Raw genomic sequence first — 22,885 nt, 5'->3', positions numbered from 1 at the left:
AAGACTTGAAAGAGATGAAGGACTTTGCCATGGAGATGTCCATGGGAAGAGCATTCCTGGCAGAGAGAACAGCAGGTACAAGGGCCTGAAGTGGTAGTCTAGATGGCCAGTACGGTCAGTAGATTAAGAGGGTGGAGAAAAGGAACATGGGGAAGGCTCCAGATTAGGTGAGGCCTCCTAGGCTGTTGTAGGGGCTTGGCTTTTCCTCCTAGTGAAATGGGCAGCCATTGCAGGCTTTGGGGCAAAGGAGTGATCAGATCTGATTACTCTGGCTGCTATGTTTTTCACAGACCAGGGAGAATCAAGGAGCCTACTTAGGAGATTACTGTAATAATCCAGGCAAGATATGGTGGCTCAGAGCAGGGTGATAAGAGAGAAGGATGTGAGCTTCTGATCTGGATTTTCTGGTGGATTGGATATGAGGTATGAGGGAAAGAGAATAGTTCACACCTTTCTTACCAAGGTCCCATTTCTAAGCACTGCTGTTTCATTCTGATCCTTTCTGGAAACTACCCAGTTTCCATTTACAGCTACCACAACTCTGCCCTTCTATTGATAAAGGTCAATGCTGTTTATATTTTCAGTGGATGTATTCTGTCTCAACTAGAATGCAGAGTTCTTTCAGGTAGGGACCAGTCTATTTTTATATTCCCCAAACTTCCTCACACAGTAAGTGTGTGTAGAGTAGAAAGAGCACTGGGCTTGTAGTCTTGAGTTTTATATGGGACTTAGCTTTGATAGCCTTTAGTCCTCATGAATCTTTGCTTTCTCAGCCTCAAAGTAGGACTAATGTGTCCACAGGCCAGTAGATTATTCAGGATTAAGCAGGATAACATGTGAAAGCCTGGTGTCTGGTCCTTTTTAAAGAAAATGCTTATAGGTTAGATTTAGAAAACAAAGACTGAATTAGAGCATATACAATCCCACCACCTTTGAGCCAACATTGTTTTTGATGCATTTCCTTCTAATCATTTTTCTTTTTCTGTTTTTCCTCAGATGGGTTATACTCAGCCTGGCTCATTTGAAAACTTGGTGAACTTTTACTTTTTTAAAAAATATGCTAATTATAGTGAATTTCTTGTTTTTTCAACCAACAGGAGGATGAAATTTTGAACAGATCACCAAGAAGCAGAAAGCCGCGAAGAGAGTGAAACAATCTTAAGAACTTGATCTGTGATTTCCTCTCCCTGCCCTTCCCCTGCAGAGTGTGGGTCCTAGGAGAGGACCTGGCACATCTTAGGTTGAAACTCAGAAAACCTTCAGAGTCACCATCAACAGGTTCCAGTTGAACACTAGCCCGTGTAATTTTAAACATCTAGCAGTAAATAATTGCAGTTGTGACATAAAGGACCCTGTTTCTGTAGAAAGAAAGCATTTAACATAATTGTTGTGAAATGTAACATGAAGCAACTAACTTGTATTTTTTTGTTTTTAAACATCTTTGTTTTTTAAAATAGAGTGATAGAACTTTGTCAGTCTTTAAAAATCTTGGCTTAATTTAATATATTAATCTGTCCATGCAGAAATAACACCAACCTTTAAAAATGCTAGGGGGCTGAATTTGAAGTAACTGATTTTGTTTTTTAAGTTTGGTATTACAAAACATTCACGTGTCTTTGTCCCTTAAAATTGATAATCATGTTTAAAGTGCAGTCATTTGTGGTTATAATCTTGTTTTTGCTTGCTTCCATTATTCAATTCCTCCTAAGGAAATTGAGGAGAGTGATTGGATGGAAGCCCAAATTTATATAAAGGTTCTGTTAAAATTGTATTAAAAATAGACATACAAAAAGAAAAAAATTTTTCACTTGATGTTGGTTAGGCCATGAAGTATGTGTGTTCTTTTGCCTTTGGAACAGTTCAGTTCCCAGACAGCTTTGCAGTTAGTGGAGGAGGTGGCATAATGTGGCGCTCGGGCATTCATTCGTCACACCCTGGGAGTGTCTGGGCTCCAGCCTTCTCAAGCAGGTGGCTTCTTAAAGAACGCTACCAGAGTAGATGCAGATGTTTTCATCACATCTTCCACTGTGTTGACACTGTTTTTACCTTCTCAATTTCCCCAAATTCCCAGCTTTCTCCTCTGCTATGCATTGTCTTCACAGCGCAGCTTGCAGTCCGTTGCTGAAAATGCTTATGAGCTCTGCATAGTGTTAAGCTTTACTGTGATTATGTGTATGTTTCTTTTTCCTTTATTAAGCAGACCCACACCTTTCCAGGGTCAAAGTACACGATAGAATAGTGTCCTTCATCTTTACCATTTCTTTTACTCCGTGTAAAGACTTTAGAAGTCTAATCCAGAGGCGAGCCAATTCAGAATTGACTGTAATTGAACACAGGCTAAAAGTATTTATGGAGGAGTGACTTTTAGCATGAGTTTTCTGATTTTTGTAGCTGCTAAATCTTTTAAGTCTTTATTTGCAGTTCATGTAACAGTTCTGTCTTAGATTACATGATAAAGCAGTCCTGTTCACATTTTTTTTTTAAGTATGTGGCTTGTAGAATTTTTAAGAAATGATATTAGGTTTGTTTTTTCATGTGGAATGCAGATGGGTGCTATCAGAGCCTCTCCCCCATCACTATAGTGTAATAACATCATTATTACACCACACTGAAATGTATTCAGAATTAGATTTCTTTTTTTAGCTTTATTGTTTCTTCAGAGGTGTTTCAAATGTACCGATGATACTGTTCCTTGCACTGAATATATAAACACTCCAGAGTGTTTATATTGGGGAGATATTGGGGAGGAAGTATATTCATAAAAGATGAAGGCTGTATCTGTTTATTTTGTTTATCTTCAGTTTTTTACTGGTTCACTTAAATTCTTATGAGGGTGGGATGCATTTTTCTTACTGTTTAGTGCTTTATCCTTTTCATCTGTTGTTCTGTGGTCACAGTGACCTTAGCTATGTAGCAGACTTTCCCAAATGTATTGAGTGCAAATAAACAGTTACTTAGCAAGACCTGAAAATATGTCTGCAGGTTTCTCCTTGAAGCAAGTGTGTGGGATCATTGCATTTCCAGAAATCTGCCTTCTTCACCCTCCATTGACATTACGGTTTCTTCCAGCTGAGCTGTGGAATAACAAGTATAAATCAGTAGACTGTTCATTTGCCTTTCCAAGGGTAATTTAGCAACGTTTGTCCAAAAAAAGACAGACAAAACAAAAAGTCATTTCTTGGTTTTCTTTTCACTCTTTGTTGAAGGTGCAGCCTTCTGATTAGAAGTCTGACACATTAATGAATGACCAGCAGCAGTATTCAGCTCTTTAAAAGGCACTTACATTATGATTTTACATGCTGGTTATTTGTCCCATTGTTGTAAAATGCCCACTCCATCAGATGTGTTCCTCAGTTTCTCTCATCCATAAAATACTCTTCACTTTTCTCAAATTGTTGCATTACTAAATGGTATGACATTAAAGCCCTGTGTGAAGCATCTGCTTTTGACTGACCTTCTTTCATAATAACCTTCAATTTGTGTTTTACTGGTTCAATAGTGGGTTGATCTTCCTTTAATTGACTACTACATGAAATTTGCTAATATGCAGAAACTATTATGGACGGTGAAATAATTACTACGTCTCACCACGTGGATTTGAATATAATTCAAAGTAGGCTTTGCGTCCTTTTCCTTCTGGATTGGGGTTCAGTAGTTTCAGTTCTATAATAGGTATAGCAGCTCAGAAAGGGAAGGGTAATTTGTAGATTATTCTTTGAGATTTATGGGAACCATTCGACTTTTAAACATTTATTAGAAAATAAATCTTTGTTCAGAATCAGACTCCATCTTTTATATATTCCTACATATTTCAGGGATATTTTTGAACATTAGGCCATAACTATTTTTTATGCAGTATTACTAGGCTTTTGAATTGCTTACTGAAGAGTACACAAAATGTACTGCTCCTAGTTACGATTATTTCCCATTAGAAAAGAAATTTATTTAATTCTGGTGTAAAATTTATGTTTGAAGAATGGTAAAAGCAAGACTATGTTATGGCGTTCATGAGCCCTAAGCACTTTTGCCTTGGTGGGCCACTTGTATTTTTTACTGCATTTGTATTAAAAAAGTACTATTTGAATAAGGACTCAATTTTTTCTTCTGATTTTAAAATAAAACATTTTCATTGGCCTAGTAATAAGTTACTGTACCAAAGTTTGAGCTGTTTATGGTGTCTCATTGTGCAGCCTTTTGGCACCTCCTGTTTAACTTTCTAGCAGTTAGGGTGCCAATACCTGTCTCTAGTTTCTCTTGGCCCAACAGAGACGGTCTGTAGTTTCATTGCTCCTGTTTTTTTCCCCTACAGTGTCCCACTCCCTTTGCGTACTAGGTATAATACTAGAGTGTAATTGTCTTTAGTTGTATTTTGTTGAGACTCAGTTTTACCTAACAGACCATCTTTTAAATGTAAAGCTTGCAGGCCAGGCTCCCTGTTTTTTTACTGAGGCATCATCCTTTGCAGTTCTACCCCCCGCCCCGCCCGAAAAGGAGCTAGGCTCCTTCCCATCCTCTTCTTCATGTCTGCTAGGGCTTTTGTTGTTGTAGTAATTGAACTTCTGAAATTTGTTCAAACTTTTATATAAGGGAAGATTATATAGTCTCGATGATTCAGAACAGCGCAAGAGGAAACCTTCCTTCACCTCACCCGTGTACAATTCTTACCAATTGTGAGGCTGAATGTGAGCCGTGAGGTCGAATGAAAACAGCTGACACTGAAAACCCGTGGATACTTTTTAGCTTATCAAAGCCACATTTAAGAGGCTACAGGAGGAATCAAATGATGAAGCGCGATGGTGCCAGGCGAGCGTCTGGATCTGGCGGGTTACGCCGCGCCGACTGCCCGTCTTTCCGCGGCGGACCCGGAAGGGCCTGTCCGCGTGAGGCGGCGTTTAGAGCCGGCTCTTGTCGGTCACTTAACATGGGTGAGGAGGACTGAAGCCCGCCCACCTGCTCCCCTCCGCCTCACTTGAGAATTCCTTTTAAACTGCGCACGGGAGCAGCCCCAGCGCGCCTCTTGCGTGCTAGGCCCCGCCCCTCGGGCGGCCCGCTCTTCCTTCTCTGATTGGCCGCAGTCCCTGTTCATCAGCTGTGACGCCGCTTTCGCCTGCCGGAGCCCCGCCCTTTTCCGAGGGCCCTGAAAACAATTTTAAGATGGCGGCGGCGGCGGCGGCGCGGAAAACAATGGGGCCGGGGCGGCGGGGACAGGCCGAGGCCTGAGGTGGGCAGCGAGCGACTGCCTGGGTTGGGCCGAGCGGGGCCAGAGGAAGACCCCCGCCGCGCGCGAGCTCGCTCCGCAGCTCGCGGGGCCATGGCGTGGCCGTGAGGCAGCCGGGCAGCCGGCGGGGAGCGGAGCCTGCCGTGCCAGCCGACCCCGAGAGGCCCGCCTCGGGCCCGACCCGTGCAGCCAGCGGCCCATGGTGCTGCCCACCTGCCCCATGGCGGAGTTCGCGCTGCCGCGACACAGCGCGGTCATGGAGCGCCTCCGCCGGCGCATCGAGCTGTGCCGGCGCCACCACAGCACCTGCGAGGCCCGCTATGAGGCCGTATCGCCCGAGCGCCTGGAGCTCGAGCGCCAGCACACCTTCGCCCTCCACCAGCGCTGCATCCAGGCCAAGGCCAAGCGCGCCGGCAAGCACCGGCAGCCGCCCGCTCCGGCCCCAGCTCAGGCCCCGGCCCCGGCGCCCGCCCCGGCCCCCCGCCTCGACGCCGCCGATGGCCCAGAGCACGGCCTCCCGGTCGCGGTGAGTAGGGCTCGGGGAGCAGCCTCTTCCCGGGAGATGCTGTCCCTGACGCCGCCCAGGGCCCTTTGAGACTTCCCCAGTGCCCGCAACTTCTCTGGTCTGGCTTGGGGGAGGCTAACATGGCAGGGACTGAGCGGTTGTCATCTGCGGGAAATGGCACTGTGGCGTTACTTTGGGAAAACATGACCCTAAGGACCTTACATTAAGGTCCCGGGTGGGAAGGCTGGCGAACTGTCGGTGAAAGGTTTTTCTTCCAGACTGCATTCCGAAATTTTGAGATCTTTATTTTGGAACAGACTGGCATTAAAGTCGCCTGTGATAGTGGCTTCATTTATTCTGCAAATGTTCATTGGGTCCTTGCTCTTTGCAGGGTCAGGGCTTAAATATGGAAATAAAACGGCCTTTAGTTGACCAAACTGTTCTTCATGGAAAATCAAGAATCTTTGGAAATCTTAGTAAAGACATAGTACTGCTCATTGAGGTGTACAAAGATACTCTTTATTTAGGCAACCCTGAAATTTGTGAATTTGTGATTCCAGCAATACTGTTGACAAAGCCAGTTTTCATTATAAGCCTGTTTAAAACCTCTGATGATATTAGAGTTTGTTGGTAAATTATTATGCCCTTTGGGTTCTCAGTAGATATTCGGGAAATTTGTTGGTTAGAGGTTTTCCGTCCTGAGACTGATTATAAGGTTCCTTGCTGTTGTTTTCTTGGTAATTTAAAGTTTAGAACAAATGTTACCGATTTAATTTCTGTGTGTTTTTAAATTCATGCCTTTGTTAAGGTCTCAGCTGGGCTGTTGCAGTACTCTTCCCTAATTAGTCTCCAGGTGTTCAGTCTCTTTCACCCTTGAAGTGCTAGGTCTGTCACAGCCCCTATGCTCTGGTTGAATTATTTTCCTTATTCTCTCCCACACTAGCTTGGGCTGCTGGACCTCTCATTGCTTATTGTTATCAAGTCTTATATAGTCAAGTCTTCTCATCCTCACTTTTCTTGTCTGTAAACCGAGGATGTGTTTGGTTTCCTCTAGGATTTTTATAAGACTCAAAAGAAATGAGTGTCGATGTGAAAAATATTTCATAAATGGAAAGGCTGCCTGCAGGACCCTCCCCCATCACCTTGCAGAATCCTGACATCCTTCAGGTCTATCTCATCTTCCACTTTAAAACCAGTTTCCACCCTACCCCACAGCAGTTAGAATCTCCTTTGTCAAAACATTTAGGAAATGTATTGTCTATGCTATTTATTTTAAGCACATTGTCACATACTAGTTTAGGACATGTCTTGCAAACAGGCTGTAAGCCCTGGGAGACAGGGAGGAGTGCAGCTCACAGTCAAAGGAAAGACTTTTAAGAGTTATGGGGGTGGGCTTCCCTGGTGGCGCAGTGGTTAAGAATCCGCCTGCCAATGCAGGGGACACGGGTTGGAGCACTGGTCCGGGAAGATCCCACATGCCGCGGAGCAACTAAGCCCGTGTGCCACAACTACTGAGCCTGAGCTCTAGAGCCTGCGAGCCACAACTACTGAGCCCACGTGCCACAACTACTGAAGCCTGTGCACCTAGAGCCCGTGCTCCGCAACAAGAGAAGCCACCACAATGAGAAGCCCGCACACTGCAACTAGAGAAAGCCCACGCGCAGCAACAAGACCCAACACAGCCAGAAATTAATTAATTAATTAATTATTTTTAAAAAAGAGTTGTCGGTGGTAATTCCGTGTAAGTAAATAGTGAAAGCTCATAAAAATCTCAATTTTACACACACATAGTTACCTTGAACACCCCCTAGAATGTATATTAGTAGTGATTCAATTTGTTTAAAGAGACTAAGAATTTAGATCCCCTATGATATTTTTAGTCCTAAACTACTAGAGAGAAATTGGACATGCTGTTTGAAGAGAAATTAATTCTGAGTGTGTTAGAACTTGAGTCTGGCCTGTCAGTCATTCTTTTGGGTGATTAGGTGTGCCATGTTATGTTGATGTCTTATCACATTAAACCTTGACCCATGGATTTCATGAGTTAAACTTTAGAATGGAATTGCTCTTCAGCCTCCTTACTAGGAAGAGGGACCCTTTTCACTTCAGTCTCCAAGTGACTCTAGGTGAGCTCTTTGGCCTTGGAGTGGGGTTTTAGGAATGGAAGATCAGTGTCACTAAGAACACAGTGGCTTGTTCCGTTTTAGTGGCTCCTTCAGTTCAGAGAGGGGGAGAGTCCTTGCCTTGGTAGGATTTTGGCTTGGAGAGAGAGCACAGCTTTGCCAGAGAAATGGAGGGGAGAACGTGCCTCTTAGTCATTGTTATTTTTGACAATTCTGTGTATGTATATGATCTAATTAATATTCCTTACATAAGGAATATTACTCCTATTTTTTTCCAAATGTCCTGTAGTACTCTTAGGCAGTCATTTCATAGCAAAGTTACCATCGGTAAACCATTTGTACAAGTGAAAAGGAATCAAGTCAAATTATAGTAGAGTACACCTTCTGCTTATGTTTTTCCCCTTCTTAGGATATTCCACCACAACAAAACCTTGACCACTATCTTCCTGCTGTAGATACTGTGAGAGATGGATCAGAAACAGTGCTTCAGACTTTTTCCTACTCTAATTGTCAAGGAATTACCTCATTAGGTTTTCTTCATACTGTGTGTGCTCATTAAAAACCAAATAGTAGTTTTCTAATGACAGGATTGACTTTTTTTAACATTTATTTATTTAATTTATTTATTTTTGGCTGCGTTGGGTCTTCATTGCTGCATGGGGGCTTTCTCTAGTTGCGGCGAGTGGGAGCTACTCTTCATTGTGGTGCGCGGCCTTCTCGTTGCGGTGGCTTCTCTTGTTGCGGAGCACGGGTTCTAGGCATGCGGGCTTCAGTAGTTGTGACACGTGGGCTCAGTAGTTGTGGCACACAGGCTTAGTTGCTCCGCGGCATGTGGGATCTTCCTGGACCAGGGATCGAACCCATGTCCCCTGCATTGGCAGGCGGATTCTTAACCACTGTGCCACCAGGGAAGTCCAGATTGGCTTCTTTGTATTAAGGATGCCAGATAATAGAGAATTATCCACTCACTTTATACATTCATTCTGTCATGAAAATAGTCTTCTACAATAGCTTGAACATTTTCTTTTAGTAAAATTTTTTTTTTTTAATATTTATTTATTTTGGCTGCGCCGGGTCTTAGTTGCAGCACACGGGATCCTCGCCATGACACGTGGACTTCTTAGTTGCAGCATGCATGTGGGGTCTAGTTCCCTGACCAGGGCTCGAACCCGGGCCCCCCTGAATTGGGAGCGCAGAGCCTCAGCCACTGGACCACCAGGGAAATCCCTCTTTTAGTAAAATGTTATAAAGGTTTATGCCACATCCCCTTATCCACCATTGTCACACTTTTGCTGCTTACTCCTTAAGTCATTGCGATAGTCTACCAAGAAATTTGACCGTTGCATGCCAACCATTCATGGAAGTTGCCTTTCCTGCTTAGTTTAGGCATGCAGTATTTCTCTCTCTCTGTCTCTTTTTTTTTTTTTTCTTTTTCTTTTTATCCTTTTAATAAGATCTTTCACAGGACAGAAAAATTTAATTTTGATAAAATCCAGTTTATAATCATTTATTTTATGAATTGTGTTTTGGTGTTATGTTTAAGAACTCTTTTTATACATCTGTAGATTCAAAATGTTCATATTTTATCGAGAATTTTTTGCATTTAAGTTAATGAAAAATGTTAATCTGTAATTTCCTTCCTTTCTCTCTTCTTTCCTCTTTTTCTTTCTTCTCCCTCTTTTTAACTTTTATCTGTACATAACTACACAAATAGTACAAAGAACATCTGCATACCCTCCTCTTAGATTCTACCCATTGTCATCATCATGCCCCATTTGCTTTATCATTTGCATACATACCTCTTTCTGTCCTCTCTTTCCCCCTAAAACTTTGGTTCTCTGAACCGCCTGTGAGAGCACTGCACACATGGCTCTCTACTCCAGACACCCCAGTGTGTACCTTCTAAGAGTTAAGAAAGATGTGCGAAATTTTAATGATTTTGTAGACCGAACTTGTGTAGGAATTATGTAAATAACAAATTATTTTCAGGGAGTAGATATTCTGAACATAAAACAGACATTGTTCTATAATCACGTGGGATAATTTTAGAGAAAAGATGACTAATGTGGCTTTAGGATCCCATTTCTTCCTGTAACATTTGCGACCTTGTCATAGTACCATCTTTCCTTTTTTATCTTCAGTATCCCCTTTCCCACTGGGTCCTTCCCTGTAGCTTGAAACAGGAGCACATATTCTCCTTTCTTTTGTCTTTTCTCACCCTCAAAATAGTATTCTATCTCCTTCCTTCCCTTTGCGCTTTCCACTGCACTTCCCATTTACTCATTGCCCCATTGTAATCTGCCTTCTACCTCTTCTACTTTTCCGAAGCTGCCCCCTTAAAGGACACCAAAGATGGAATTACCAAATTCAGTGGCTTCTTAGTCATCATTCTTTTTGACTTCCTCCTTCCTAAGACTCTTCTCTTAGCTTCTACTCTCTTCTGATTTTCTTTCCAGCTTTCTGACTTTTTTTCTGTCTCCTTCCTGCTTTCCCTTATTAATTCATGCAACAAATATTTGAGTGCCTACTATGGGCCAGAGCATATTTTAGTTGCTAGGGATACAGCAGTGAACAAGACAGATTGAAACTCTGCTCTCATGGAGAGAGATCAATACTTTTTTAAATTAATTTTAAGTTATAATAAATGCTAAGAAAAAATTTAGAGTTATATGATACTGAGTGATTTGTAGCAGCAGCTTTAGATATGGTAGTAGCAGCTCTGTCTTAATTTGGCCTGAATGACAGGAGGTTATGAATCAGCTGAAAGTTTCAGAAAAGAACATTCCAGTTAGAGAGAACCACCAGCACAAAGTCTCTGAGGCAGGAACCTTCTGAGCTTGTATGAAGAACAGAAAGGAGGTCAGTGTGGCCAGAGCAGCAGGTATGCAGCTGGTATGAGTAAGCAAGGATCAGATCAGGTGCAGTGAGAAGCAATAGCAGAATTTTAAGCAAAAACATTACATGATCTAACATTTTTTAAAGGCCATTCTGGTGCTAGATGGAGGATGTCTGGGATTGGTCTGGGCAAGAGTGGATGCAGTTAAAGCTTTTGCAATGTCTGAGCTGGGGCTAGTGGTAGTAGTGCAGATGGACAGGAGGAGATGGATTCTGGACAGCTTCTGAAGGCAGAGGTGACAGAGGTTGCTGATGGACTAAATGGATTGGATGGGGGCAAACGGGAGGAGTTGAAGGGAATTCCAGTTTTTTTGGCTTGAGAAACTTTCTTTGCACACTTTTTAAACATTCATGGTCCCCAACCAACTATATTCTCTACTTTTTTCACTCAGTTTTCTTTTCCTGGGTTAATGTCATTGATTTTTTTTTTTAGTATTTATTTATTTGGCTGCGTCGGGTCTTAGTTGTGGCACGTGGGATATTCGTTGCGGCATGCGGGATCTTTCACTGTGGCGCTCGGGTTCTTCGTTGCAGTGCCCTGGCTTCTCTCTAGTTGTGGTGTGCGGACTCCAGGGCACCCAAGCTCAGTAGTTGTGGCACGTGGGCTCTCTAGTTGTGGCTTGCGGGCTTAGTTGCCCCGCAGCATATGGGATCTTAGTTCCCCGATCAGTGATCGAACCCGCATCCCCTGCATTGGAAGGTGGATTCTTAACCGCTGGACCACCAGGGAAGTCCCTGTCATTGATTCTTTCATGGCTTCGTCTATCACCTATAATAATGAGATTCTCCAGATATCTCTACCAAGGTTCAGATCCAGCTGTCTACCGGACATTTCCACTTTGATTTCCCACATGTCCAAAAGGGACTCTCCCTTTTTCTTGCCAGTCTTGTTTGTTCAGAGTATTTTCCCTAGTCCAGTCATTCAAAGTAGAAACTTGGGAATTATCCACTCCTTTTCTTCATTTCCTGTGTTTTTGGTTTTTGTGTTTTTTTTTTTTTTTTTTTTTTTGGCCACGCTCTGCAAGGGAATCTTAGTTCCCCGACCAGGGATTGAACCAGTGCCCTCTGCATTGGGAGAGCAGAGTCTTAAACACTTGGACTGCCAGGGAAGTCTCTATTTCTGTCTTTAAGTTGGTTATTTGTTCAACCAACATTGAGCTCCTGCTGGGAGCCAGAAATTGTGGTGGTGCCAGACCTGTGTGTCATGCAGTCTGTTGGGGAGTAGATGGTAAACAGTTCATTGCAAAGCCCTGTCGAGGGCTGAAAAGCCTGTGGGAATACTAGGAAAGGGATGCCCCTTGGGTGAAGTTTGGAAAGCTTTAAAGACTTGACTTTTAAAATGGGTCTTAATATTTTGCCAGATGTTTTCCCAAAGGGTGTTACATGAAACGCTAATTTCATGGGCTGTTATAAGAGTTCTAGAGTTGAGCAAATTTGGGTGACACTGGGATAAACAGATTTAAAGTTTCCTTTATTTAGGACATTTCCAAACATTTAATAGGCTAATATGCATGTGGACTTGAGCTCTTATCAGGGGGCATCTAATAGGATTTTGATTCCTTTGGAAAACTAAGCAAAAGCACAAAATTATGACAGTGAGTAAATCTTTGAATTTAAGGCTTAAAGTGCCAGAGAGGCTGGAAGATAAAACTGGAAAGGTAGGAGTCATATCACGAAAAGCTTTGTGTTTGATACTGGGTGTTTGGACTAAATAATTTTGAAACATTGTGAACCCCGCCTCACATATTTTTATGTTGACATTTTGAACTTTTCATCCTAAGTTTTTAAGCTTATGAAAAATTATAATGCATTTGTTGTTAATCAATTATATATTAAATTACTGTAACTCAGTTTATTAAGTGAAATATATGAAATAAGAAACATATGTAACACATAAGTGCTACATATGTTTAATGTGAATCAACTATTTTAAAAAGAGAAAAGAAAAAGGGCAAAATGCTCTTTATAGTTGCAGAGGATATAACTTCCAGAGAATTATAAATATTAACATTTAAAAATAAAATGGTTATCATTTTTTAAAATGTCGCCAGTGGAATCTGAATACCTTAGTGATATGCTTTTGTCAACCATTTAAAGAATGCTTTTCTTTAACAGAAATTTTATTTATTTATTTCAAGAAGGTTTATTTATTTATTTATTTTTTAATTAATTAATTTATTTTACTGCTCATGGGCTTTTCTCTAGTTGTGGCAAGCGGGGACTACTCTTTGTTGCGGTGCGTGGGCTTCTCATTGCGGTGGCTTCTCTTGTTGCAGAGCACTGGCTCTAGGCGCGTGGGCTCAGTAGTTGTGGCACGCGGGCTCAGTAGTTGTGGCTCGCGGGCTCAGTAGTTGTGGCTCGTGGGCTCTAGAGTGCAGGCTCAGTAGTTGTGGCACACGGGCTTAGTTGCTCCGTGGCATGTGGGATCTTCCCAGACCAGGGCTCGAACCCGTGTCCCCTGCATTGGCAGGCGGTTTCTTAACCACTGCGCCACCAGGGAAGTCCCTATTTTTTAAATTTATTATTTTTGGCTGCGTTGGGTCTTCGTTGCTGCGCGTGAGGGCTTTCTCTAGTTGCAGCGAGCGGGGGCTACTCTTCGTTGTGGTGCGCAGGCTTCTCATTGCAGTGGCTTCTCTTGTTGCGGAGCATGGGCTCTAGGCTTGCAGGCTTCACTAGTTGTGGCACGCGGGCTCAGTAGTTGTGGCGCACAGGCTTAGTTGCTCCGTGGCATGTGGGATCTTCCTGGACCAGGGCTCGAACTCATGTCCCCTGCATTGGCAGGCAGATTCTTAACCATTGTGCCGCTAGGGAAGTCCTAACAGAAATGTTAAATCATTCCTTTTTCTTGGAATTTGCATTTCTTTTTTTTTTTTTTAATTATTTATTTATTTTTGGCTGTGTTGGGTCTTTGTTGCTACACGCGGGCTTTCTCTAGTTGCAGTGAGCGGGGGCTACTCTTCATTGCGGTGCGCGGGCTTCTCGTTGCAGTGGCTTCTCTTGTTGCGGAGCACGGGGTCTAGGCACGTGGGCTTCAGTAGTTGTGGCACACGGGCTCAGTAGTTGTGGCTTGCAGGCTCTAGATCGCAGGCTCAGTAGTTGTGGCACACGGGCTTAGTTGCTCCGCGGCATGTGGGATCTTCCCGGAGCAGGGCTCGAACCCGTGTCCCCTGCATTGGCGGGCGGATTCTTAACCACTCTGCCACCAGGGAAGTCCCGGAACTTGCATTTCTTTTTCCTTTTCTTTTTCTTTTTTTTTTTTTTTTAATTGGAGTATAGTTGATTTACAATGCTATGCTAGTTTCAGGCACACAGCAAAGTGATTCAGCCATACACACATATATATCCTTTTTCAGATTCTTTTCTCTTATAGGTTATTACTATACAGTAAATTCCCTTTTTGCTCTTTTTAAAGTTGATTTATAGGGAATTCCCTGGCAGTCCAGTGGTTGGGACTCCACGCTTTCACTGCTGAGGGCCCGGGTTTGATCCCTGGTCATGGAACTAGGATCCCACAAGCCACATAGCGTGGCCAAAAAAAAAGTCGATTTATACAAAAGAATGTATGTAGCATTTATAGGGTTCTGTGTGTTACATATATTTCTTATTTCAGTAAGTGGAATTACAGTAAATTAGTATACAACAAATAACAAACACATTATAAATTTTTACAAATAATTAAGCAAAAAAAGTACAGGTTTATTATACATGCCTCCCTTAATGAGATGGATGAGGTTTTTCCCACCTCAATTTGTTCACAGAACTGTGGATGAATATTACTTGTTGACAAAATGACAGTTCTTAATTCTTTTCCTATTTTTTGTTTGTTTTTATACATTTAAGTTCCAGTAATCCTTGTTCACATAAGTATAAAAGAAAGGAAGAAATTTAACTATACAATGTTAATCAAGTTTTTGAAATTTGAGTTGGTTTGCCAAAAATCACACAGTGGTACGTATCATCAAAATTCATTTACCAATTAGATGACAGCTTGGTTAGGTACAGTTTCAACTTTAATGAAAGCAGAGAATTAGAAACCATTTGACTTAGAAAAGGATAATCTAGTCATCAGTCATTCACTTTCTCAGTTACAGAGAAATGAAACACAAAGGCTTTACCAAATCTTTATCAATTGATTGTTGATTATACCTGTTATTCTTTCACTTAGAAGGGCCTTGTTTAACTGAATATACTCAAAATTGGTTGGGAAAATCAAAATACTGTTCATTTCAATACACCTTTGCCAATACAGTATTTTTTTTTTTTAATTTTATTTATTTATTTATTTATGGCTGTGTTGGGTCTTCGTTTCTGTGCGAGGGCTTTCACCAGTTGCGGCAAGCGGGGGCCACTCTTCATCGCGATGCGCGGGCCTCTCACTGTCGCGGCCCCTCCCGTTGCGGAGCACAGGCTCCAGACGCGCAGGCTCAGTAGTTGTGGCTCACGGGCCCAGTCGCTCCGCGGCATGTGGGATCTTCCCAGACCAGGGCTCGAACCCGTGTCCCCTGCATTGGCAGGCAGACTCTCAACCACTGCGCCACCAGGGAAGCCCCTTGGGGGACTTTTAAACTATATATCTTCTTGCCTACTGATGCCCTCCCTTTTCCACCTCTCCCCTGACTTTCATCCCTATCACTGCTAAAATGAGTCACTGTTATTCATGGGAATATGTCATATCCCTTAGTTGTGTGGAGGTAGGTTAAATGTTTGGTCTCAAGTCTTCACTCTTTGGGTCATATTATATATACACCTACACCCTTGCCATAGTTTCAGAGCAGTCAGAGTATACGTCCCCATTCCTTGCTTTGGAGCTTGGACATATGACTTGCTTTGGCCAATGAGATGTTAATGAGAGGGATAAGAGGATATATTGTATTTATGAAACAATAATTTTTTAATTCAGAAAACAAAATCTTGGAAATATTATAAAAATACGAAATATATGTGTGAACTATACATATGAAATATGAGTAATTTTCCCAAAAAGTAAAGAAAAAGAAGACAAAACCGAAAATAGAGAAGAAAATTAGAGGACCAGTGTAGGAGGTTGAACATCTGAAAAATAGAAGTTCCTAGCAGAAAGAAATGATTTAAAAAATAATTCGAGGGACTTCCCTGGTTGTCCAGTGGTAAAGAATCCACCTTCCAATGCAGGGGACGTGGATTCCATCCCTGGTCGGGGAACTAAGGTCCCACATGCTGTGGGGCAACTAAGCCTGCACACCACAATATTGAGCTCGCGTGCCTCAACGAGAGAGCCCGAATGCTGCAAACTACAGAGCCCACGTGCTCTGGAGCCCGTGTACCACAACTACAGAGTCCATGTGCCCAGGAGCCTGCACGTCACAACTAGAGAGAGAAAACCTGCACACCACAGCTAGAAAGTAACCTGAGCGCCACAACTAGAGAGAAGCCCGAGCCCCGCAATGAAGAGCCTGCGCACCGTAACAAAAGATCCCACGTGCTTCAACGAAGATCTCGTGTGCCACAACTAAGACCTGACGCAGCCAAAAAAATAAGGAAAATAAATAAATTAAATAAATATTTTAAAAATAGTAATAATTTGAGAATTTAAGGGCATGAGTTGCCATATTAAAAGGGCACACTGTGCCCAGCACTGGGGAAGAAAATAGGCGCACGCCAGTTATAAATTCTGAACATTCAGTTTAAAGAAGAGATACAAACTTCCAGCATGGGGAGAGTAGGGTACTAGGTCATATATCAAGAATCAGAGTATCTTTGGACTTCTTGGCGGCACCATAGGAATCAAGAAGACAACAGTACAATGCTGAAATTCTGAAGTAAAATGATTACCAACCTAGAATTCTATACCTAGGCAAAGTATACAACAAGAATGAGTATAGGATAAAGTCATTTTCAGAAATTAAGGATTTAAAAAATTTTAACTGTCACCCTTTTTAAGAAGCTACTGCAAGAAATACTCCATCAATATTGAAAGAATAAATCAAGAAAGAGTAAGACATTAGATACAGAAAACAGGAGACCCAACAACAAAAAAAAAATGACAAGGGTTCACTTGGAGGAGGATGATAAGTGATACCAGGATGGCTTGTCTTGATCATGTCTCTCCTTTCATGCTTTGCCAAGGACACTCATGCAAGTTTTCAGCTTTTCCGAGAGTGGGAGGTAGGCCATGTTGGGCTCAGAAGCGGAAGTACAGAGCAGCCCACTCTCACTGACCAGACTTCTGCATGTCCAGTGCCTGGTCTACATGCTGCATGTCTTGCCATGCGCCCAACTACGGAGAAACCTGTGTTTCCCAAGACTCACTCATGACCTCGCTTGCAACTTCCTCAGAGAGGACCTTGTCAGCTTCCGTAGAAGTGGAAGTCAGACCATGACCCAAGACTGCTCTGCTCACCTCATTCTAGAACCTCTGTCCAGTGAGATCAGTGCTGCCTGCTCCTTGCATGGCTGGTGTTTGCTTGCCCTCCCTTTTCAAGACTAGGTGGTATGTTGTTTGGGGATAGATTAAATGAGGGTGGTAGAACTATTATTAAACGCAATTAACACAAAATCAAGATATTAGATATCTGTGTCAGGGGTTGAAGAGAAGGGATACAGGGGCTTCTAAGGAGAGCTTCTCAGACTTAATGTGCATGTGAATCACTTGGAGACCCTGTTAAAATGCAGATTCTAAGCCAGAGCAGGGGGAGGCTGAGATTCAGCATTTTTTAAACCTTCCAGGTGATGCTAGTTCTGTCCTGGGACCATACTTTGAGTGCCAACGTTCTAAAGTGCTGGTACTGTTGTTTCTTAATTTGAGCAGTTGATGCACAGTGTTCATTTTATTGTTACTCTTGATGTATGCATGTATGTGTGATACCTTTCACAACAAAAAGGTTTTAATTACAAAGGAAAAATATGAGAAGGATGTATTGAGCAAAAATCTTGGAGATGTAAATATGTCAAATCATAAAAGCCTTGCATGCTTTATTATATTAGTCAGTGTTCTCCAGAGAAACAGAACCATTAGGAGACATATACATATGGAGGGGAGGGGAGTATTGATTGGTTTTATTGTAATGAATTGGCTCACACAGTGACAGAGGCTGACAAGTCCCAAGATCTGCAGTCGGCAAGCTGGAGACCCAGGAGAACCAATGCTATAGTTCCATAGTCAGAATGTTGGCATGCTCCACACCCCATGAAGAGCCAGTGTTCCAGTTTGAGTTCACAGGCAGGAAAAAAAAAAAAATGATGTCTCAGCTCAAGGCAATCAGGCAGGAGGAGTTCCTTCTTGCTTAGCCTTTTTATTCTGTTCAGGATCCCACTTGATTGGATCCATCCAAATCAGGAGGGCAGTCTGCTTTATTCGGTCTACTGATGCAAGTATTAATTTCATCCAGAAGCACCTTCATAGCCACACCCACAATAATGTTTGACCAAATATCTGGGCACCCCATGGCCCAGTCAGGTTGATGAACAAATGTTAAGAAATTGAATGACTTAGAATTTCTCAGCAGCAACACAGGGAGCTAAAAGACAATGGTGCAGTTCCTTCCAAATTCTGAAGAATGATCTCCATACTGGACTTATCTATCCAGACAAAATACGAGTCAAGGGCATGTGTAGAAGGAAGACATCTTCAGACGTATGAAAAATTAATCTACATGCTTTTTCTTAGGAAACTATGGGAGAGTGTGTTTCATAAAACAAAGGAATGAACCAAGAAGGAAGAAGATATGAGATAAGAGGGACCATAGGATGACAGTAGCCAGTCCACACAAGAGCTTGTCAGAGGACTCCTGGACAGACTCCACCAGAAGATGAAGAGACAATGTCTTATGTGAATGCACATCTCGAGAGACATCTAGAACACTGGCATAGAATCAGGGGTTGACAAATGTATGGAAAACCAAAGATACAAGCAAAACGAATATAACCTTTTTACACTTTTGTCCTAAACATTTTTATTAGAAAGTCTACAATCTGTGTCATTAATTGGATTCTGTTGTACAGCTTGAGCACACGTGTGCCGTCTGTGTAAGTTGTTGTGTGGAGAGTTAAGAATTTGTGTGTTCTGTGTACTGTATGGTACCAGCCTCTAGTATGGCAGTCAGTGAGCCATGTCTGGGAGTTATGAAGCTGCAGGTGGATGTTTGCAGCTCATGTTCCCCAGTGTTCTCTATTGTGCCTTCAAGGATTATTAAGATGTGAGCAGGGGACTTCCCTGGTGGTGCAGTGGTTAAGAATCCGCCTGCCAATGCAGGGGACACGGGTTTGAGCCCTGGTCCGGGAAGATCCCACATGCCGTGGAGCAACTAAGCCCGTGCACTACAGCTACTGAGCCTGCGCTCTACAGCCAGCGAGCCACAACTACTGAGCCCGCCTGCCACAACTACTGAAGATCGCGCACCTAGAGCCCATGCTCTGCAACAAGAGAAGCCACCACAAGGAGAAGCCTGCGCTCCACAACGAAGAGTAAGTAGCCCCCGCTTGCCGCAACTAGAGAAAGCCCGCGCACAGCAACGAAGACCCAACGCAGCCAAAAACAAACTAATTAATTAATTAATTTGAAAAAAAAGATGTGAGCAGCTGTCACTCCCATGTTCACTCCACACACACTCTGATACTGCTTCTGAGCTACAATTACTGCTGATCTTCTTCCTCTTTGCTCTCTTTACCCTCTCCGAACCTTAGTTCCCTTCCCTGTGAAATGGTGGTAACACCTGCTTTGCAGAGTTGCTCTGCCTAGCACAGAATAGATGCTTAATAAATGGTAGCTCTTACTGGTTTAGGAGATTTCTTTTTAAATGTTTTTTTTTAACTGTTTTTTTTTTGTTTTTTTTTTTTTTAAATAAACTTATTTATTTATTTATTTATTTATGGCTGTGTTGGGTCTTCGTTTCTGTGCGAGGGCTTTCTCTAGTTGGCGGCAAGCGGGGGCCACTCTTCATGGCGGTGCGCGGGCCTCTCACTATCGCGGCCTCTCTCGTTGCGGAGCACAGGCTCCAGACGCGCAGGCTCAGTAGTTGTGGCACACGGGCTTAGTTGCTCCGCAGCATGTGGGATCTTCCCAGACCAGGGCTCGAACCCGTGTCCCCTGCATTGGCAGGCGGATTCTCAACCACAGCGCCACCAGGGAAGCCCTAAATGTTTGTTTTTATTTTGTTGTTTTTGATGTCCTGCCTACCTCTTTTCATCAAATCAGGTATGAGCTGGTTTGGCAAACTAGCCAATCCCAACTGACAGAATTTAGGGGTCTGTTTACTGAGCGGTGTTAATGAGTCAGGTCCCGTTCTGGTGCTGAAAAGACAGAGGTGGATGAGGGAGTGACCCTGCCTTTGGAGCTGACAGAGACAGATGCGGGATTGGACTGGACATCACTGTGCTGTGTTACGTGTGCCACATTAGAGGGTAGCACGAAAAGCCAGTGGCAAACTCTGCAGTCGCCTCTGGGAATTGAGGAAGACTTTAAGGTGGGCACTAGGTGCCCTTTACTGTTGAGTGCAGGGGGATGCCCACACAGCTCCCTGTGCTCCTGGCACATCCACTTTTCTGCCTGCTCACCTCCATCCTTATCGCCACACACCCATGACCTCTCCCCACTGCCAGCCTGAGAGTCCATCAGAATAGCACCAGTGAACCTGACCTCTCTGCTGCCACCTGTCATCACTCACTGTGCTCTAGCCACACACGAGCCTGCCAGGGACAATCTTTTCCCAGAGACCCTTGGGCAAAACCCTATCAGCAAACCTCAACAGCTCCGCCTTCAGCATACATTCAGAATTGGCCACATCTCACCACCTCTGCTACTACCACCCCAGTCTAAGCCATTGTTTCTTTTACCTGGATTATTGCCTCCTAATCAGTCTTCCTGTTTGCCCTAATCTTCCTATGAGCTGGTCTCTGCCCAGCAGCCAGAATGATCTTGTTCCCCTGCTGGACCCTGCCACAGGTTTTCCATCTCACCTGAGGATAAAACCAACCCTTAACCAGGGCCCACAGACCCTGTGCAGTCTGGTACTCCTGTCCTTCCTGCCTTCTCTCGCTCACTCTCCTCCCCCTGGATCCCCTCTGGCACCATCACTTCAGGCTCCCCATCACCACTACCACTAGGCACGCTCCCAACTCGGCCCCTGCATCACTGTTCCCTAGGCCTGGACCCTCTTGCAGAGATGGCACTTCTCACTCATCTCTCACAGATTTTGGCCCAGACTTCTCACACTCAGTGAGGCCTTTACTGAGCACATTTTAAAAATCATAAGCCCCCACAAACTCCCTTTCTGTGCTTTATTTCCTTGGGAGCACAAGTTGGTAGGAATGTAGGCTCCAGGAGAGCAAGGGATTTGTCTGTTTCCTTCCCTGCTATATCCCCAAGGCCCAGACAGTTGCTAGCTTGATGAGCTCTAAGTAGATTTTGGTTGAATACCCTGAATGAGATAATGAGAAGCAGTTTGGGAGAAAGTGAGAAGGGGCAAGGTTGAGGCTTCCCAGCCAGGAAGTCACCCATGCAGAGGCACAAAGGGTCCTGGTATGTTGAAGTTCAGCTTTCCTGACACGGGAGGGCAGGCTGTGACGAGCAGCCTGGTGTGCAGTAAGGAGCCTGCTGCCAGAAGCAGGCAGCAGGTTTAGGGGCGCTCCCTTTCGTCTTAGTGCTGTCCTGAAAACTTAGGTTCACAGCTAATTTCTAGAGCTGCGTTGTCCAGTACTGTAGTCACCAGCCACGGAGGGCTGTTAAGTGCTTGAAGTGTGTCTAGTCCAAATTGAATTGTGCCAAAAGTGTAAAATACGTACTGGATTTTGAAACTGAGTACCAAAAAAGAGTGCAAAATCTTTTTTTAATATTACATTTGAAATGGAATATATTGGGTTAAATAAATTATTAAAATTAGCTTCACCTGTTTATTTTTGATGTGACTACGCCTGGAGGGCTTGTTAAAACTGTTTCCTTGGCCGAACCCCAAGTTTCTCACTCAGTGGGTCTCATTAACCCAAGTTGATGCCTGAGAATTTGCATTTCTAATAGGTTCCCAGGTGATGCTGGTGCCACTGGTCTGGGACTACACTTTGAGAACCACTGCGCTAGAACCAAACAGGTTGAAGTTATTTTTTGAGGTGGGGAGGGGAGGAATTTGAAGGGGAAAAGTCTCAGATGAGGCAGGTCCGGAGGGAATAAGAAGGTGCCGCTGAAGGGAGTTAATCTTTGCAAGGAGAGATGTTTCCCTCTCAGAGAAGAGGGAAAGAAGAGAGTTGATAAGTAAAGACATTAAGTTTTGAGGTGAAAAAGAGGTACATTTGAAGGAATCACAGAAGTTGAACTTTGGGAATTGACTCTGAATCAAATATATCTGTGTTCAAATCCTGGTTCAGCACTTACTTTCCATTCACTGTAAGCCCACCCCATAGGTAGTTGTGGAGATTAGGTGAACCAGTACTGCCTCCATTATTGGGCAGAGATCCCACAAAACTGAAGGACAAATACCCACGGGGCTAAAGAACCGTAGAGTGACTGTGAAAGGGAGTGATGGGAAAGGTGGGAGGGTTAATTCTAGAAATGTTCATTGGGTGCTTGTAACTTGCTGAGCATTGGACTTGGTACTGGGGGTGAAAAGGGCAGGGCTCTTGCCCTCCACGGATGGAGGGAGATGCAGAGAAATAGATCAGTGAGTATTTACAGTATGACTCTGGTCATGGAATACAAGTACAAAGGTTTGTTAGAGCACTAAGGGATGGAATAAGGAACTTGACCAGGTTTGGGGTAAGTGGCCAGGGAAAAAATGCTATAGAGGAGTTGATGTTTGAGCTAAATCTTAAAAGATTAGTAGGAGGTCGCCAGGCCAGAGATACATTCTCAGTCCTGAAAGGAGTTCATTTAAGTCTAGGCTTCAAGGGAACAGCAGAGGATTGAGCAGAGTTTATTGAGGTCAGATCAAACAGGCCTGTACATGCCAGGTTAAGGAATTGGAACTTCATGTGTAAGTGATGGGGAAGTAAGTAATTTTAAATGGTTCAAATATGTGTGTTTTTTAGAGATCATGTTGAAAGCATTATAAAGAGTGGGTTAGAACAGAGTGAGAATAGATCAGCATGAAGTTACTTCAGTAATCTAGGTTAAAAAAATAATAATAATGAAGAGTTGAACTAAGATGGAGGTGGTGTGGAGGGATCTTAATGGAGAGC

At 43.3% G+C, this 22,885-nt stretch overlaps 2 protein-coding genes across 2 annotated transcripts in view; both read left to right on the top strand.

Moving 5' to 3' along the window:
• The window catches only part of CANX (calnexin), a 32,652-nt gene extending 29,681 nt beyond the window's left edge, over positions 1-2,971 (top strand). Inside the window, exon 15 of the mRNA XM_068536517.1 lies at positions 1,098-2,971. Within this exon, the coding sequence (XP_068392618.1) occupies positions 1,098-1,151 (54 nt within the window). The 3' untranslated portion in view covers positions 1,152-2,971. The remainder of the gene's footprint in view (positions 1-1,097) is intronic.
• Positions 2,972-5,179: 2,208 nt separating this feature from the next.
• Positions 5,180-22,885, top strand: part of MAML1 (mastermind like transcriptional coactivator 1) — a 44,471-nt gene continuing 26,765 nt past the window's right edge. The window contains exon 1 of the mRNA XM_068536516.1: positions 5,180-5,744. Coding sequence (XP_068392617.1) covers positions 5,418-5,744 — 327 coding nt within the window. The 5' untranslated portion in view covers positions 5,180-5,417. The remainder of the gene's footprint in view (positions 5,745-22,885) is intronic.

This window comes from Eschrichtius robustus, chromosome 2 (genome assembly GCF_028021215.1).
Source record: "Eschrichtius robustus isolate mEscRob2 chromosome 2, mEscRob2.pri, whole genome shotgun sequence".
Classification (NCBI taxonomy): Eukaryota; Metazoa; Chordata; class Mammalia; order Artiodactyla; family Eschrichtiidae; genus Eschrichtius; species Eschrichtius robustus.
Note: the sequence above shows the minus strand (reverse complement) of the source record. Positions and strands in the feature narration are given on the sequence as shown.